Consider the following 16329-nt stretch of genomic DNA (forward strand, 5'->3'; position numbering starts at 1 on the left):
CGAAATAAAGACAAAATATACATTTGATGGAGTCATGGACCACAGACAAAACGCAAAAGGACCACTTCACAAGAAACATTTGAAGATGGAGAATATAAGAAACATAAACACTTTTGCATCAGGATGCTTGATATTGTTTTTGTTTTAATGCATGTCTACGACGTCCCAAGTTCATGGGAATAACATCAATATGCTATACAGTAAATATATAACAATAAGTTTTGTTTTTTCTGGTTCAACAGCAATTTTTTTTTTACGTAAAAAACAGATTATAGTCTTAAACAAAAATATATATATATATATATATCTATATTTAATAGATGCTCATATTTGTTGTCCCAGTAAAGCAATTATAAACTATTCTTCCCCACTGTTTCAAGCTGTATTTCAAAAGATTTATTCTTTAAGATAAAGGTTAAATTAACCCATAAAATACTTTTTGGTCCATAAAAGCTTTTATTGATATATATATAACGCCTTGGCGCAACGACGACTACCGAAGAAACAAAGGATCAAATTGGTTCGGTTTCGGTGATCAGTTCGATTTTCTAACACAGAAGTCTATTGGTGGCTATTTGTCCACTTTTTCTTACAGATATGTACATTTTGATCTCTATATATTTTAGTTACTTACTTAAAAAATGAGTACCCCAGTATTTTAGCTATGTCAAATATGTCGAATAGTTAAATAGTTGCATAGATCATAAAAAAACATAAAGCCAAGGCAAAAAAATAGATACATAACAAGTAATAGCAAATGAATATTAAGACTAGGAATTTCCAAAAATAAATCATAACAAGTAAATAAGATAGCAGACAGAATTTGTTAACAAAATAGTAGTACTAGCTAGCATCACTAATTATTAGTCTTATAAGATGTTTTGGTCAACAAAATAATATTATGAATCAAAACCTAACAACCTTAGATAGATCACGGGAAAAAATCCATAAGAAACACACTTGAGTGGACGTACAGTACTAGACTACTAGCATCACTAATTATGCAAACATGATCCAATAATTTAGTCATTGTTTTTTTGTCATTATCATTTTTTCTGCAAGACATGGACTCATAATGGGAGATTCAGACCAAAAACTTTCTTAATTAAATGCGGAACGTTTTGGTGCTAATATTTCTTGACGATAATGTCATAGTGATCATCTAGAAAATTGACGATAATGTATAGATGTCGCGAAGGCCAACGGTGAGGATTCAATCCAATACAATCCAACGAAGTGAAATGCGAGAAGCAAAGCCTTGTCCTTTTTATAAGTGGTAATAATACAAAACTGAAAGCTTTATGTCAGTTAAAATTCACAGTTTCACACCAAAGTAGTCCGACGGATAGATATGTCAATCAACCTGTCCATCAACATAAAGACCTTTATGACATTTTTAATATTCTTTTTTTTTGGGAAAAAAAAAATATACGGATCATTGGATCGGGTTTTGGATATATCCATGCAAAAATATCGGTTTTCTTGGAAAAAGGTTAAAAATGATTTTCTTATTGGGACTTTTCTTATTACAAAAAAACTGCAGGGTATATATTACCATATAAGGTAATGATATATTTTCATTTTTCAGTTGATACTTGATACTATACGCTAACGCTACATAAGATTCTTGTGAACAAAAAAACGTGGGATTAGTCGAGTGGCCACTAAAAAACTTAAATCCAAAGGGGATTTTAATTAGCACATTACTGAAAGCAATTAAACAAAATTTATTTTTTGCTCACTAAGATCTTGCTTGATGGCTGTGATCGACAAGAAGCACGTAGGTACCGTAGACGTGTATACAGCGAAACAAATCTCGGAGAAGTTGAATGAACCGATCCGGCTCTGGACAACTAGAATTGTGAGTGTCGGCCACCGTAATTATAAACAGAAAAGCGTATTAATTAGTCATTTACGGACGTGCAAACTCTTCCCTTAGAACTGTTTCACGATTCAAATTACTATTTTGTAACTAATTTTTGTTAACAAACGGTTTATAACCAGAGTCGGCGCTAGTAATACTAAAGTTACAGGCAGTAACATTTTAAAAGGCTGGTTAGTTAAAGAAAAAACAAAATCTAATGCCAAACTTCAAGATATAGGAATCGAACACTGCACCTATAAGTGACTCTCAGCCACTTTAACCACTAAACTACTAAGATATTCTTGATATTTTCACGGCCGGTTATTTTCCTAATACATTTACGGCCGCAAGCATGTGCTTGCCTTGCTTGGCCTCATAGCCGTTACTTTTTATAAGATATGCGTCTACTTTTTTGGTCTTTCAGGGTTTGAGGCTGTGAGCAATAAAAGTAATGGTCACTAATTGTATGTACATTTAAATGTGACAAAAAACTACTATTGAAAATACAAATAAAAAGACAAGTAAGGTGAAATTCTTATCCGCATCGTATTCCTTAACATATACGGCAAACCTTGATATTCTTTCTTTCCTTTTTCACTGCGTGACGTCCTCGTTTATGTAAATAACGATACAATAGATGGAACAGAACTGCATGAAGTCAGCTAATATAATGTTATCTTTACTTTAGTTTTGTCGAAGAATAATGCAAATTTCTATAGGACCTGTACAAAGATAGACCTTTACGCCCAGTTTCGTAATTTCCTAATTCTTTTCCTCACAAAATTAGCGTTTTTGTTTTTTTGGCTGAAATATTTACGATCCTTGTCCTCTCAAGCAACACTTACGAGACAGACTCAACTTGGCCAAGTCTATTTTCATTGTCTTTCTTCCACTCTTGGAAAAAGTTTGTTGAACCGGCGGTTTCATCTTTTCCGTTTAACTTTCTTATAATTCCGTTCTTGTTCAGTAGAAAGTAACCAATCCAAGGGGCTGGTGGGAGATCGCAGAGACGTATACGAGCACTGATCGTATCATACCTATGGATAGAATGTGTGGTTTCCGTTCGACGGTAGACTATTCGGAGAAACCGGCGCTGATGATGATGCCGTCAGATTACCAGTCTTTGCTCTGTTCATCTGCCGGAGACAATCGCGTGTTTGGATCCGACGAACTAGCTACCGCTTTGTCGTCCGAGACACCTTGGATCTCTCCTCAGCGTATACGAAAACCTGAGGATAGTTTCTCGCTTGGCTTGATCAAATCGAAGATTGCTTGTCATCCTTTGTATCCTCGCTTGCTCCAAACCTACATCGATTGCCAGAAGGTGATCTCATGACCATTAAACATACAAGATAGATCAGTACTGTCATACATATTTTGTGCTTTGAAGGTGTTTTGGAAATTAGGGTTAAGCGTTAGTGATTTTACATGTTGTTGTTCTTAAAGCATATATGCACATCTATGTGCCTCGCCTTCCCTAGTTTTTTTTTTGTTGCAATATTAAGATGTTTCTTTTAGTAGACCCATTTTTTTTACCTAACATAATAAGATGGAGAACTTAACTATATCTAATAAACAATTGAATTTGAAGTTGATGTGTGTGATTGTTTTGTTTTTGGTTATTGATTGATCAAGGTGGGAGCGCCTATGGAGATAGGGTGCATATTGGAAGAGATTCAGAGAGAGATGTACAAGAAGCGAGATGTTACTCTCATTTCTAGCTTTGGAGATGATCCTGAGCTTGACGAATTCATGGTTTCTTTCTCACTAGTCCTTTTTGTCTCATCTATTAATTTTTTTTTTCTTTTTTTTTTTTTTTATATTAATATACATTTTTTTTTTGTGTGGTGCGATTTAAGGAAACCTACTGTGATATACTGGTTAAATACAAATCTGATCTCGCGAGGCCGTTTGATGAGGCTACGAATTTTCTGAACAAGATCGAAACGCAGCTCCAGAACCTGTGCATTGGTCCCGCGTCAGTTAAAGGCCTTTCAGGTTAGCACTATATGATCTTTCTAGGTTTAATGTACTCTTGATTTCTTGTTTGCTGTACAACCACATCCTCGAACCTGTTGCTTGTTCACTCTCGTAGTGTTTTCATTGATCTTTGTGCACTATCCTCTCGATCTGTGTCCTTGCGTTAATTTTCACCTTACAAATCGAGCGGATTTGAGAATCTCTCCCCATAACTTTCCCTTTAGGTTCTAGGAATTGATGTACATCTTCTGAGTTCTGACAGATTTTTTTTCTTTCTTTTGTTTTCTATTTATCCTTTTTAAAAATAAAACAATAAACGAGAAAGAGCTTAGTAGATCCGGTTAGACAACCCAAGGTATTAAAAAGGTATGAAAGAGCAAAAGAAAACACTAAAACCCTAGTTTTGGAGGATATTAACCATGATTGCGTCAGTACATCTTTACATAGTTGGTAAAATCTTGGAAAATAGAAAACACATGCTTTAGATGGGTGCATGACCTTGGCACAGCTTTGTGCCATTTATTTTCTTCAATCAATTATATGGTTTAGCAGTGCTAGGGGTAAGGAGTAGGTAGGATTTTCACTGGTAGTGATATTTATTTTTCTATTGATCTTTTGGTGTGGTATACTTTTCTTTTGTTTCTTTATAATAATATACTTGTAACTTGTATTATTATCTTCTCCTCTGTCAGAAGAAAAATGGGTCTATGAAAGCAAAAACTTTTGCGCTAGAGATTCTGATTTTGACAATTCAGTGTCGTACTGACACTTACTGTATTTAATTTGCTTCTTTCCAGTGAAAATCTAATGATAGAGAAAAAACCTAGTCATAAATTCCACTTATTTTCTCCAGCTTGTTGTTTTGGTTCATGTTTAGATCATATGAGTAGCTATTGCTTATGTTGTTTGCATCTTCATTAATATCCGGTGGGTAAAACAAATGTTAGTTCTTGATTGCTCCAACTTCTCTTGGTGAATGAACCAAAGTTTATGCTACTTTTTCACAGTAAGTGTCAGACTTAAGTTTTATCCCTATCACTTTAGTTTATACTATTAGAGAGAGAGAAAACAAATATTGTGTATAATGAGTATAAACATAAACTTGAATAGAAAATTATTTTTGAATCGGAGGGTCTAGTTGGTAATCAACTAGACATTAGCCTTTCTTACTGGATACATTGTACCCCCTAACCTAAGAGCCTTACAGTTGAATTCTGCTTTGTCCTGTGTGTTCATATCCCATGTACAAATCACTGGTGTGCTTATTATTTTTCACGAACCCATCTGACTTAGTAAACCAAAGAAGTCTTTTGATCAGGTCAAATAGTTGGATTTTGTCTTTCTTTAGCCTGGAAAAGCTAAAACAAATTTGTAGATTATGTTATATGTGGCCATAAAGAATGCTTGATGGCCAATTGGCTTGTATCTTCTCCATGTCGTGTACCTCGTGGTTACTATGTAGCTTCGGTTGTACTTTGTTAGCAAGAGTTGTTACTACTAATCGGCATATATAATTAATTTGGAGTTTGCGTAGGGAATCATGTCCAAAAGGTTTTAGAACAGATCTTCAGCTTGAATATTCTATTAGTGGACTAATGTTTAGTATAATCTTATCTTTAATGGTTGGAAGTACAACTTGCCATTTTTGGGTAATCTCGTGTATATTCTTTTTGATTGGATATATATATATATTAGTACTGTATTACCTTCTGAGTTCTGAACATCTTCTCCTCGACCAATATCTTTATCTTTTTTTAACTCTCCAGAATCTTTTTTCTTTTCTTTTCAACTGAATACATCGTAAACTAATAAAAGAAATCCTATTATGTATTCGTTTCACCTGTAGTTTTCAGAGTCACGTGGTTTTGGTTTCTTTTCGTGCTAATATGTTTTAGGGATAAACCAAAAGCTCTTTTCAACTGATATAATGTATTTATTGTACTTCTTTTTTTTGTTCTTGCTATTTTGTGATTAACCCTTTTCGCAATTAGCTCATTTACCGTATGCTGTTTGTGACACCTGATGAGTTGGTATAAGCGTATGTTTGTGGGCATGATCAATCTTGGTCATGGCTTTTGTTCCAATCTTGTCATATCGACATATCCTAGAAAACACTTGGTGTTAGTAGCTAGGTTACTACACTAGTTGTTTCCATTACCATGATAATTGATAGCCATATGGCATGGTGCACTGCATCCGTCTATGGGAGCTTAGGTCTCATTGCAGTTTATGCATGCATGTTAGCATGTATAATCTCTATTCCTAAGAAACCAGTTGGCTGGAATCGAAAGCCTGTTGTTTTGAACAAAAGTACTATGTCATGGTACATTAGTTGCTTCACCAGTTCTAGACACGATGGTCATTTGAAAAGTCTTGTGTATTGTCTTGCACATAGTAGGATGATCCTAAAAATCTGCATTTGTCAGGTATATTAATATACTGATAAACTGTTTGGTTATGTCACCACCTTCGTTGATAGAATAGTCCTTTGACACCAAAAACAATCAATGCATGATAAGCTTGAATTAGAAACCTTTTAGCCTCTTTTGATTTCTAAATAGAAGAAGTTGAAGATAGCTCGAGATATCGGGCATATGGGGTGGTCGGGTGTCACATGGACTCCCGTGGATTCCGCTAGTGGATCCCTCTGTGACCCAATCACAACTCTCTCTTTTAAGCTTTTGTGTTCATTTGATTTTCATTATAAAGGAAAAGTTAGAAAAGAAAATAGGGGAGAGACATGGGGTTTCACTTCTGTACAACGCAATCATCTATGACTAATGCTTCTCCACTCTCTTCCTATCTTTTTCAACTGTTGCTTAGTGGTTGTCATTACCTCTGTTCGTTTGTTCCCCTGCTGAGTCATGCATATTTCCACGTGTCTACCGTTTTTTGGGAAGTGTACAAGTCTATCTAGTTTTTTTATCAGTGCGTGTTCTCTCTCTTTTGCATTGCATTGATAAAAAATTAAAAACAAACCAAATTCGGCTAATAGAGAAAAGATCAAACTTAGTTATTGTTGCACATGCCTTCTTTAACTAGCAAAGGTTACTGGATGATAGGTGTGAACTATCTTTGTCTGATTTGCCTAGGGATCAGCCCCATGTGTTCTATGTATTTAAGATGTTCTATATATATTTTCCCTCATGTTTTGCATATTTATTTGCTGACAAGTCCAAACTCATTGCTTCTTTAATTTTGCCTTAGTAATTGTCGGTATATTAGTGTCTTTCTCTAATCACTACTAGGTGATCACTGGTTGGAAAATTATAGTGCTAATAATTTGGCCATTAATCATATGTTAAATTCAAACTTGAATCTCCTTGTATTAAGGCTAGCCTTTTGGTAGGAACAACATAGGGGTCACTGGTCAGTATGGTGACTGGACATAAATAAAATGGGCCATTACAAAAAAATTCATAAATGTTGGGGAAGCGTTATTTCCGGGGGTCACTAAAAAGTCTCACAAAGGTGACATGTGTCGTGGCTCAGGTGGGCAGTGGTAAGCCCCAGAGAGCAGGTCGTCCCCTGACAAGTATGGTCAATGCTAAACTATTCAGTCACTGCGAAAGTGTTGTTGTGAATATGTTACATCGATGTTTTCTAGCTATCCTTATATTCCCCCTTTTACCCCTAAACCTTTGGTTCTCTCTTCTTTATGCGTCTTGGCTCTTTTTTCGTGTTTTGGCCCACTTAAGCATTTAGCTGAGCCTACAAGTATTTAGTGTTGGTTATGTAATGTTTAACAGTATTTACAGCCATTCATTCTCCTAGTAAGTACATTTGTATTGATATTACACGTATTTGGCTCAAACATGCATGGGATATATGCATTATTGAGAATCTTAAGCATGACATGATTCTTATGTATGAACAGATGATGGAGCGGTTTCATCTGACGAGGAACTGAGAGAAGCTGATGATGATGAGAGCCAACAAAGAAATAATGACCGGGATCTCAAGGACCAGCTGCTCCGTAAATTCGGTAGCCATATCAGTTCATTGAAACTCGAGTTCTCTAAGAAGAAGAAGAAAGGAAAGCTACCAAGAGAAGCTAGACAAGCGTTGCTCGATTGGTGGAATGTTCATTATAGATGGCCTTACCCCACTGTAAGTCCCCTTTCTGAATTCACAGTAACCTAGTAGCATACACTTATGGATACCGGATATTAATTTGTTCCGGCATGTCAATCCTAGGCTAACTACTGGTGTGTTAATATTCGCATCACAAAATGTGTGTAGGAAGGTGACAAAATAGCCCTGGCTGAAGAAACGGGTTTGGATCAAAAACAAATCAACAATTGGTTTATAAACCAAAGGAAACGTCATTGGAAGCCTTCGGAGAACATGCCGTTCGCAATGATGGACGATTCTAGTGACACATTCTTTACTGAAGAATGAAAAAAAAAAAAAAAAGATATGAGATTTTGTGTATTCACACAATGCGCTGTAATATTAATTGTTTCCCAAGAAAGAAAAAAAAAAGGAGTAAAAAGCTTTGGTACATGGGACGTCATCGCCTCATCGGGACTGAATGTACTAGAATTATGTCAAATATATATCCTCCAGTAGTCAAGTGAAAGAACACCAAAACGAGCCGTTTTTGTGTGATCAAATGATATTATCATTTTATCTTCTTTCACCATTTCCTTGGAAGCAAATTCTATTATTTGCTTTATATTCTTCCAACGAAAGTATTTAAGAGGCAAAATTTCTTATGTAACCATTAAGTTGATCGGTATCATACCTTTGGCTTGATGTGCATATATAGAAGATCCATGAAAGTTGCATTAGTCTCGGTGATAGCAAAATCATGCATCATGATAGGCTCTGATATAGTAAATGTGACTGGATTATGCATAATGCCATCTTTCGAGATCACTTTGTATGTGAGATAAGGTGGCGGTATACGAATAGCCGAATGTTAACATTTCACGTAAAGAGGGAGTCCGTGACGACGGGTCATCATGCCAACAGAAATTGTAAGAACTTGTTTCTCAAGAAATAGTGAAGACCTACCCGTAACCAAATATGGAGGTGTACTCCTCAGATTCTAAACCTCACTTGCACAGGTATGGGATATTAGACGGAGAAGATTAAAGAAAGATCTTCCTGGTCATGAGGATGAGGTATTAGCACTTTGAAAAGCTTAATGTTTCCGGCCTGCTTGAAAATGTTAATCGCTTAAATGTTTGTTAATCGTGTGTGGATAGGTTTATGCAGTGGACTGGAGTCCAGATGGTGAGAGAGTAGTCTCCGGTGGTAAAGATACAGTTTTGAAGCTATGGGTGGGTTGAAGAGATAGATGCCTAGAGTTTGATTAATTTATTATACACATTGATGAAGCGTTAGCTCTAGCTAGTAGCTAGTATTAGACAAGTTATTTTTCTAGCCTTATACAGTTATACTTTTATATACTCTATGTCTGTCTTTGAACAAGTGGCGGTGAGTGACAACGAGATTAGTTGGAATTGAACAAATGCTTCACTATTGAGTATAATGATCTGCAGATATCGTTGAGTACATCTTTTCTCGTCATTTGTACTAATACATAAATGACTTACCATATCACCATTGCAAATACTCTATTTCACATCTTTATATTCTATACTATAACTACCTTGTCTCACTGATTTATACACAAAATTTTAGTTTCTGCTCACAGATTTTATATTCTGTTATTCTTATACACTTCTTCAAAGCTCATCTACCATAAAAGGAACTTTGTGAGACAGTGGCAAGAGATGCACAACCAGCTGAGTCGCCATCAGAACCATCTCGGAGTTCCATTACTCTTTCGTCCATAAACGGAGGATTACTAGGCAACGGCAGGATTTCCTCTTTGTTCTTTAGCATATGCAACAACTTTGACATTGATGGTCTTAGCGACGGGATCTCTTGAGTACACAAGAGCCCTATTTGAACAACCCTTGTTATGTCCTTTTTGATGATGTGACTGTCATTCTGATTCTTCCAATTCAGGTTTGGATCATATATTTCCTCCAATTCTCCTGACTGAAAATTCTTCCATGCCTTCCAAAAAAAAAACATAATTAGTATGAGAAGTGAAATCTTACTGACAATTTCAAACTCCCACAAGACAAAATCTGTCTAATTAACTTACTTCTGTAATCAGACTGTCTGAGTAATCTGACATTTTGCTTTTGGTGTTCTGCTTTCCAGTTGCAATCTCTAGTACAAGAACTCCAAAGCTGTAGACATCTACCATCTCTGTTAGCTGACCGTGTGCCAAGTACTCCGGAGCCATATAACCTCTGCAGATTCATAACTCATAAGTATTGGATCAGCTCAAACATTTCAAGTTTCTGGTGTATTTTTCGAAATATACTTACAATGTCCCTGCAATGGCAGTGCTGATATGGCTCTTATCGTCCTGGAACGATCTGGCCAGCCCAAAGTCAGCAATTTTAGCATGAAGCTTTGAATCTAGCAGAATGTTACTTGCTTTTATATCTCTGTGAATAATCTTCACACTTGACTGCTCATGCAGATACACCAATCCCTCAGCTGTTCCAACAATGATGGCATATCTTCTCTGCCAGTCTAACGTTTTACCTCTGTTCACGTCTGTAACAGCAACAAATGAAGAATGATTTGGTCAGATTTTGCATTCAGGGTCAGACAAATGAAACTCATCAAATAGTATTATAAGTAGTTACCGAAGATGAATCGATCAAGGCTCTTGTTCTGAAGGTATTCATAGACAAGGAGGCTCTCTGGTCCTGAGCAGCTGCAACCAAGCAGCCTGACAAGGTTCTTGTGTTCCACAGTGCTGATCATGTTGACTTCATTGTAGAAATCTGCTGCTCTATGTCTGTTGTTGAAGAACAACCGCTTCACAGCGATATCTCTTCCGTCTGGAAGAACACCCTAAACACAAGAGAGATGCCACTAGAGATCACTTATTTGCTTTTACAAGAAGATAGAAAGAGAAAGCCATGATCTATCTATTCATCATACCTTATAGACAGTTCCAAATCCGCCTTGTCCAAGCTTGTTTGCCTCGTCAAATGAACCTGTGGCCTTCTCTAATGTTGAGTATTTGAAGTTCAAGTTACTGTCTTTCAGAGTTTTCGCCATTTTTTCCACATCATTTGATCCTGAAGAGCACCAAAAAGCTTAGTTCAAACACTCAAATCATTCTATAAACCAATTCATCAAAAATAAGAAACTAAGCTAACCTCTTCTCTTCTTCTGTATGGTCCGACGTTTGCAGATATAAACACCTACTGCTACTCCAATCATGAAGACAACCACAGAGCTAAGTACTGACACCACAATCACTACTACAGAGCCTGAAAAAACTCAATCAATCGGCAAAAAATGGTTAGCTATGAACAAGCGATTCTAGAGAATAACACAAAACCTTTATTGTGTTACCTTTTGATCTTCCGTTTCTTGGTATCTTGTTCAAGAAATCGTGATCAGAGTACCTAAGGAAACATCCAGTGTGAAGCGCACGTCCCTCTGACCACGGCAAACAACCTTTAACCACAGACACAGACGCGTTCTCCAAACACTTTTTACAATTACCAGGACTCAAAGTTCTCCAGCAATTCGCCAACACAAACGCTGACTCAGATTCAGATTCACCCGCCTTCGCAGAGGCACGAGCGTACCCTCCAGTTCCAGAAGCCTCAGCAACCGCATTACTCAACCCTTGTCTCACCGCATCACCGAAAGTTTCACTCTTTCTCGTCTTGTTCCCACACACAACGGTATCTTCAGGTCCTCTGTATTCATTATAGAAACTATAATTCTCAGCTCTCATGAAACATCCGTCAAGAAAGATCCTACCACCGTTCTGAGGATAACACTGAGGAAGCATCGTACGTGCTTCCGCGTAGCAGAGGACACAGTCGTTTAAAGGAAGATCTCCGTAGCACTGAGCGAGACCGTAGTTAGCGTCAGGTCCTGTACCGGTAAGGGCAACTCCGAAACCAGCGGTTTGAACTTTTGTGCTGATTTTTTCCATGGTGGTTACGAAATTGGGGACGTAAGCGGTTTCGTTGTGCTCGAGTTGAGGTGAGCAAGTGACTTTAACGGCTCGTGCCCTTGCGTCTCCTGTGATTGGACGGAGTAATGAAAGAAGAAAGATTAAGAGACATGGCAAGTACAGAGGATGATGATGATGAGATTGTTCTTTCTTCATCTTTTTAGTTTTTGATTGAAAGAGATCAAAAGGGCTTGGCTTTGTGTTCTGTTTCAGGGTATGGAATTGAGAAAGAAGAAGCAGAGAGATTTGAGAATTGGGAATGATGAAACTGAAGAAATTGTTTAAGAAAGAGAGGAAATTTCAAAAGCCTTGACTTTGATGATTAACTTGGTTTTGGTTTGTTATACAGTAGTCAACCCAATTTGCTGTATCTATCTATCAATATGTGTAGTTGTTGTACTGATTAGTCAAAAAAGTAAAAATTTAATATGATATTTTGGGGTTTTTTTTTCTTCGTCTAGAGCGAGTGGAAGAACATAAATGAGGGAGGGAGTTTAAGTCTTGCATTCATACTTGGACGACCGAACCAGCTCGATCTTGTTGAAGTCGTTGTCTTCATTCAGATATTTGTCGGCTTTTGTAAACCTAAAAACCGGTGGACCAATTAATAATTTAGCTCATTCATCTGGAGTGGAGCCGGTTCGGTTTACTTGGATAATCCATTTAACCAAATATGTTCTGAATATTTCAAGAAAAGGAAACGTCACATGCCCGTAGTGTTACGTTACAACAACGACGACGACATAACATTCAACAAAATATGATTAAGATATGGCAAATGGATAAACTAAAGTTGGACTACTTTAAATTTAAAAAATAGGTTGTTAGTTGATTTTGTAGTGCTAGTTGGTTGACGTCAAAAAGAAAAACAAAACAAAATAGGCCTGGACCTGGTAGTCTGGTACCATTTACATGGTGACATGGTCAAAGTTTTCCAAGATAATTACAAAGAAGTAGATGGTCATTCAATTCTAAAAATGTTAAACTAGTTAGTTGGCTAGTATAAAGACCTGGTATAATAAGCTTATGGTATACATGTATTTCTCCATGACCTGAATTTTTTTTTGTAACTTAAAAAACTTGAAAACGTAGAAACGTTGTTGATTTGTTTAATGTAAAAAAACACTATCATAAAACTCAAGAAACAATTGCATAACCGTGTATCATAAACAAAGCTACTGAAGCATAAACCGAATCACTACAATCAAAACCGAGACTAAACCAGAATCTGTCCTCACTCCCCACCATGTGACCTCCTCTAACACCTAGTTTCTATAACATTGACGTGGCACATACATAACACTCAGTTAGTTACACACGATTTAATTGTCATCTCACACTTTTTTGTACATATACACAAGATGATTCAGAACCCACACTAAAAGATTCTCATCTAGGTTCGAAGAAACTTGAACTCTCGGTTATGTAGTCACTCCTTGATCCTGAAGAATTAGACTGATTCGTCGTGGGAGTCATCATAAACTTTCTCATCTCTACTACATTCCCTGGATTCAGAAACGGCGGTTGAGTAGGCGTGTGAATCTCTAAATTCCCTTTCATCATTTTCACAACCGCAGACATAGCTGGCCGCTGATCAAATGCTGCTTGAACGCAGAGCAGCCCGATTTGAAGTAGACGTGACGCTTCTATCTTGTTGAAGTTATCCCCCAAGATTGGATCCACTGCCTCTTCCAGATTTCTTGTTCTGTAAAGACTCCATACCTAAAAGTATGTTTTCAAGATTCAAGAAAAGGGTTTTAAGTTAAAATCAATCCATCAAGAAAATGTTAATTAATTACTATTAAAGAGTCATCTACCGTTTGTAGGATCGAACCGGCTTCTTGTACGAAGGCATTGTTACGTTTTCCGGTTATAACTTCAATCATAAGAACTCCAAAACTGTAAACGTCTGCTTTCTCAGTTAGTTTTCCTCTTACCACATATTCTGGCGCCATGTAGCCTCTGTTTCCACAAGTGTAAAACTTCAGAAACACACAAAAAAAGTTGGTAAAAGTGTAAAAGTTAACACAATCTGGTTTGAGACTTTACAGTGTCCCGGCAATGGCAGTGCTAATATGAGTCTTGTCCTCTGGGAACAATCTAGCCAAACCAAAATCAGCAATTCTTGGAGTAAAATCATCTTCCAAAAGTATATTGCTCAGCTTAATGTCTCTATGTATGATTCTTAGATTCGACTCTTCGTGAAGATACGCCATTCCTTCAGCTGTACCAAGTAAAATCTTGAATCTCTTCCCCCAACTCAACGGTTGAACATCCTTTCTTACTAAACCAAAATATCAGTAAAGACCAGTCAATAAAGATCCATGGTGACGATAAAAAAAAAGGGTTTAGGATGACAAAAACAAACCAAAGAGATAGTCGTGGAGGCTTTGATTCGCAATGTATTCATATACCAGAAGGCTTTCAGGTCCAGTTATGCTGCATCCCAAGAGCTTAACAAGGTTCTTGTGATCGACTTGGCTTATTAGATTAACTTCATTAAAGAAATGATCAACCCATTGTTTTGTGTTAAAGAACAGTCTCTTTACTGCAACAGTCTTACCATTAGTAAGAACACCCTATTATTCCACAACAAAAAGGGTAAAGACTTAACCAACCGAAGTGTAGGAACATCCAAAGAAGTAACTCTAGAAAATGGATGATAAGAACACACAACTTACCTTATAGACAGAACCAGATCCTCCTTGTCCTAGCTTATTTTTGTCACTAAAATAATCTGTGGCCTTCTCGAGATTCTCATAAGAGAAACAGAGATTAGATTTGTTCGCAAGCATGAATAGTGACCCTAGTTGCTTCTTCTCTACATTACATTACACACCAAAACAATGTCTTCGTTTAGATCAAGAATTTAAAACTTAACTATTCAATGACTAATCTTGAAAACTAAGCTTTTTCAAAGTCACAAACCTCTTTGCTTCTTGGCGTGTCTCTTTTTAAACAAGAAACCAACTGCAGAGACCAAAAGAACAAAAGCTACCACCGAAGATGTCACCGCCAAAATCACACCCAAACGGTTATGACCTGATCAATCAATTAGTAAATCAATGCTACAATTTCGTTACAACAACATATACTAAAGTTATGATCACATATTCAGGCTTATTGTACTTACCACCACCATTACCATCTGATGTAGAGTTACCAGAATTGTTATAAAACTTCTGAGTAGAAAACCTCATATAACAACCAACGCTAAGAAACCGACCTTCTTCATTAACGAAACAAGAACCAATCCTTACTGAAGCTTTACTCAAACACTGAGCACAACCACTACGATTAAGAGTCTCCCAACACTGAGCCAAACCATGAACCGTCACGTTATCTCTATCCACAAAACCAGCATAGAATCCACCGTTTCTCACCGCCTCCACTCTCATGTTCCTCACCAGCACCGCAGCGTTATCTCGAAACACCGTCCGGTTAACCCCGGTTATCTCCTTTGGAGCACATTTTGACTCGTCTCGCAAACTTACCGTCTCGTTAAAGAAACTGTAATCATCATACCTAAACACAAGGATAACCAAATACAATAGAATCAATCAAACACACAAAAAAAAAAAAAAGTTTAGATTTTTATGTGATTGAAACGAGTACGAGAGAGAACCAAACCTGATGTAGCAACCATCTGAGAAGACTTGACCACCACGAGTACCTTTTTGGAAAGGTAAGCAACGAGGGACCTTAGCTTTGATCTGAGCGAAACACAAGTCACAGTCTTTCTTACTAAGATCCTTCATACATTCTCCGTAAGCGTAGACGGTTTGGTTCGCGGTGACGTTCCTGTTGACGACTTGGCCGTAACCTTTAGCTTCAACAAGCGGAGAGACGGAGTCCATGGCGGCGAGGAAAGTGCTGACGAAGAGACTTCTCTGTTGCGGCGGCGATGTTCTGTTGCTGCATATCTGAGACACTGTTTCTCCTCTTGAGTCTGACACAGAAGGGTTTATAAACAAACCCACAAGGAGAAGAAGAAGACTAAGAGTGTGAATTGACATCTGGGTTTTAGTGTTTTAAGGTTCTTGAAATTGAACAAGATAGCATTTGTGTAAGGTTTTTTTGTGGATCTTTTGCTCTGTTTTTGTTTTTCTTTTCTCTTTGAATAGATTTCTTGGTGATAGAGAAAGAAGGCACGAACGATCAAGAGAAGTTGAAATTGAAAAATCTTCGATTTCAGTTGTTGGGGGTCAAAAGAAAAGAAGAAAAGCTCACATATTTTTTCCAATGGTAGGAGAAGTCAAAGTGAGACTTTTGTCTCTTTATGATTTCAACGAGAAAGATGATGATCGTATTTGGGGGCAGTGAAAAGCGAAAACGACGCCGTGTGTGAGTTATGTTCTTTTTTAATGCATGGGGAATGACGTCATTGCTTGTGTCACTTTTCTTTTTTTTGTATGTGTCGTATTTTCTGTTTTTGTCACAAAAAGAAAAAAAAAAAAAAAAAAAAAAA

The 16329-nt window shown here is 37.0% G+C and overlaps 3 protein-coding genes across 3 annotated transcripts; 1 reads left to right on the forward strand and 2 right to left on the reverse strand.

Moving 5' to 3' along the window:
* On the forward strand, positions 2620 to 8360 carry LOC104712599 (homeobox protein knotted-1-like 2). The gene is made up of 5 exons (XM_010429527.2): positions 2620 to 3188; positions 3500 to 3619; positions 3724 to 3862; positions 7722 to 7954; positions 8087 to 8360. Exons 1-5 carry the CDS (start codon positions 2904 to 2906, stop codon positions 8243 to 8245), a joined length of 936 nt encoding a protein of 311 aa, XP_010427829.1. The 5' UTR covers positions 2620 to 2903; the 3' UTR covers positions 8246 to 8360.
* Positions 9306 to 12241, reverse strand: LOC104712600 (cysteine-rich receptor-like protein kinase 2). The gene is made up of 7 exons (XM_010429528.2): positions 11246 to 12241; positions 11047 to 11160; positions 10826 to 10965; positions 10525 to 10735; positions 10198 to 10432; positions 9969 to 10119; positions 9306 to 9877 (listed from the first exon to the last, which is right to left on the reverse strand). The coding sequence occupies exons 1-7, from the start codon at positions 12015 to 12017 to the stop codon at positions 9548 to 9550; spliced, it is 1953 nt and encodes a 650-aa protein (XP_010427830.1). The 5' UTR covers positions 12018 to 12241; the 3' UTR covers positions 9306 to 9547.
* LOC104712601 (cysteine-rich receptor-like protein kinase 3) lies at positions 12995 to 16172 on the reverse strand. Its single transcript, XM_010429529.2, has 8 exons — positions 15492 to 16172; positions 14995 to 15386; positions 14790 to 14903; positions 14543 to 14682; positions 14230 to 14440; positions 13911 to 14145; positions 13679 to 13823; positions 12995 to 13583 (listed from the first exon to the last, which is right to left on the reverse strand). Exons 1-8 carry the CDS (start codon positions 15875 to 15877, stop codon positions 13251 to 13253), a joined length of 1956 nt encoding a protein of 651 aa, XP_010427831.1. The 5' UTR covers positions 15878 to 16172; the 3' UTR covers positions 12995 to 13250.

This window comes from Camelina sativa, chromosome 9 (assembly GCF_000633955.1).
Source record: "Camelina sativa cultivar DH55 chromosome 9, Cs, whole genome shotgun sequence".
Taxonomy (NCBI): Eukaryota; Viridiplantae; Streptophyta; class Magnoliopsida; order Brassicales; family Brassicaceae; genus Camelina; species Camelina sativa.

Coding starts and splice junctions, on each gene's coding strand:
- LOC104712600 (XM_010429528.2), bottom strand. CDS start 12,017: ATGAAGAAAGAACAATCTCATCATCATCATCCTCTGTACTTGCCATGT. Junction 10,966..11,046: donor CATACAGAAGAAGAGAAGAG/GTTAGCTTAGTT, acceptor GGTGCTCTTCAG/GATCAAATGATGTGGAAAAA. Junction 9,878..9,968: donor CAGACAGTCTGATTACAGAA/GTAAGTTAATTA, acceptor TTTTTTTGGAAG/GCATGGAAGAATTTTCAGTC.
- LOC104712601 (XM_010429529.2), bottom strand. CDS start 15,877: ATGTCAATTCACACTCTTAGTCTTCTTCTTCTCCTTGTGGGTTTGTTT. Junction 14,683..14,789: donor ACACGCCAAGAAGCAAAGAG/GTTTGTGACTTT, acceptor AATGTAATGTAG/AGAAGAAGCAACTAGGGTCA. Junction 14,441..14,542: donor GATCTGGTTCTGTCTATAAG/GTAAGTTGTGTG, acceptor GTGGAATAATAG/GGTGTTCTTACTAATGGTAA.
- LOC104712599 (XM_010429527.2), top strand. CDS start 2,904: ATGGATAGAATGTGTGGTTTCCGTTCGACGGTAGACTATTCGGAGAAA. Junction 3,189..3,499: donor CCTACATCGATTGCCAGAAG/GTGATCTCATGA, acceptor TGATTGATCAAG/GTGGGAGCGCCTATGGAGAT. Junction 7,955..8,086: donor ATAGATGGCCTTACCCCACT/GTAAGTCCCCTT, acceptor AAATGTGTGTAG/GAAGGTGACAAAATAGCCCT.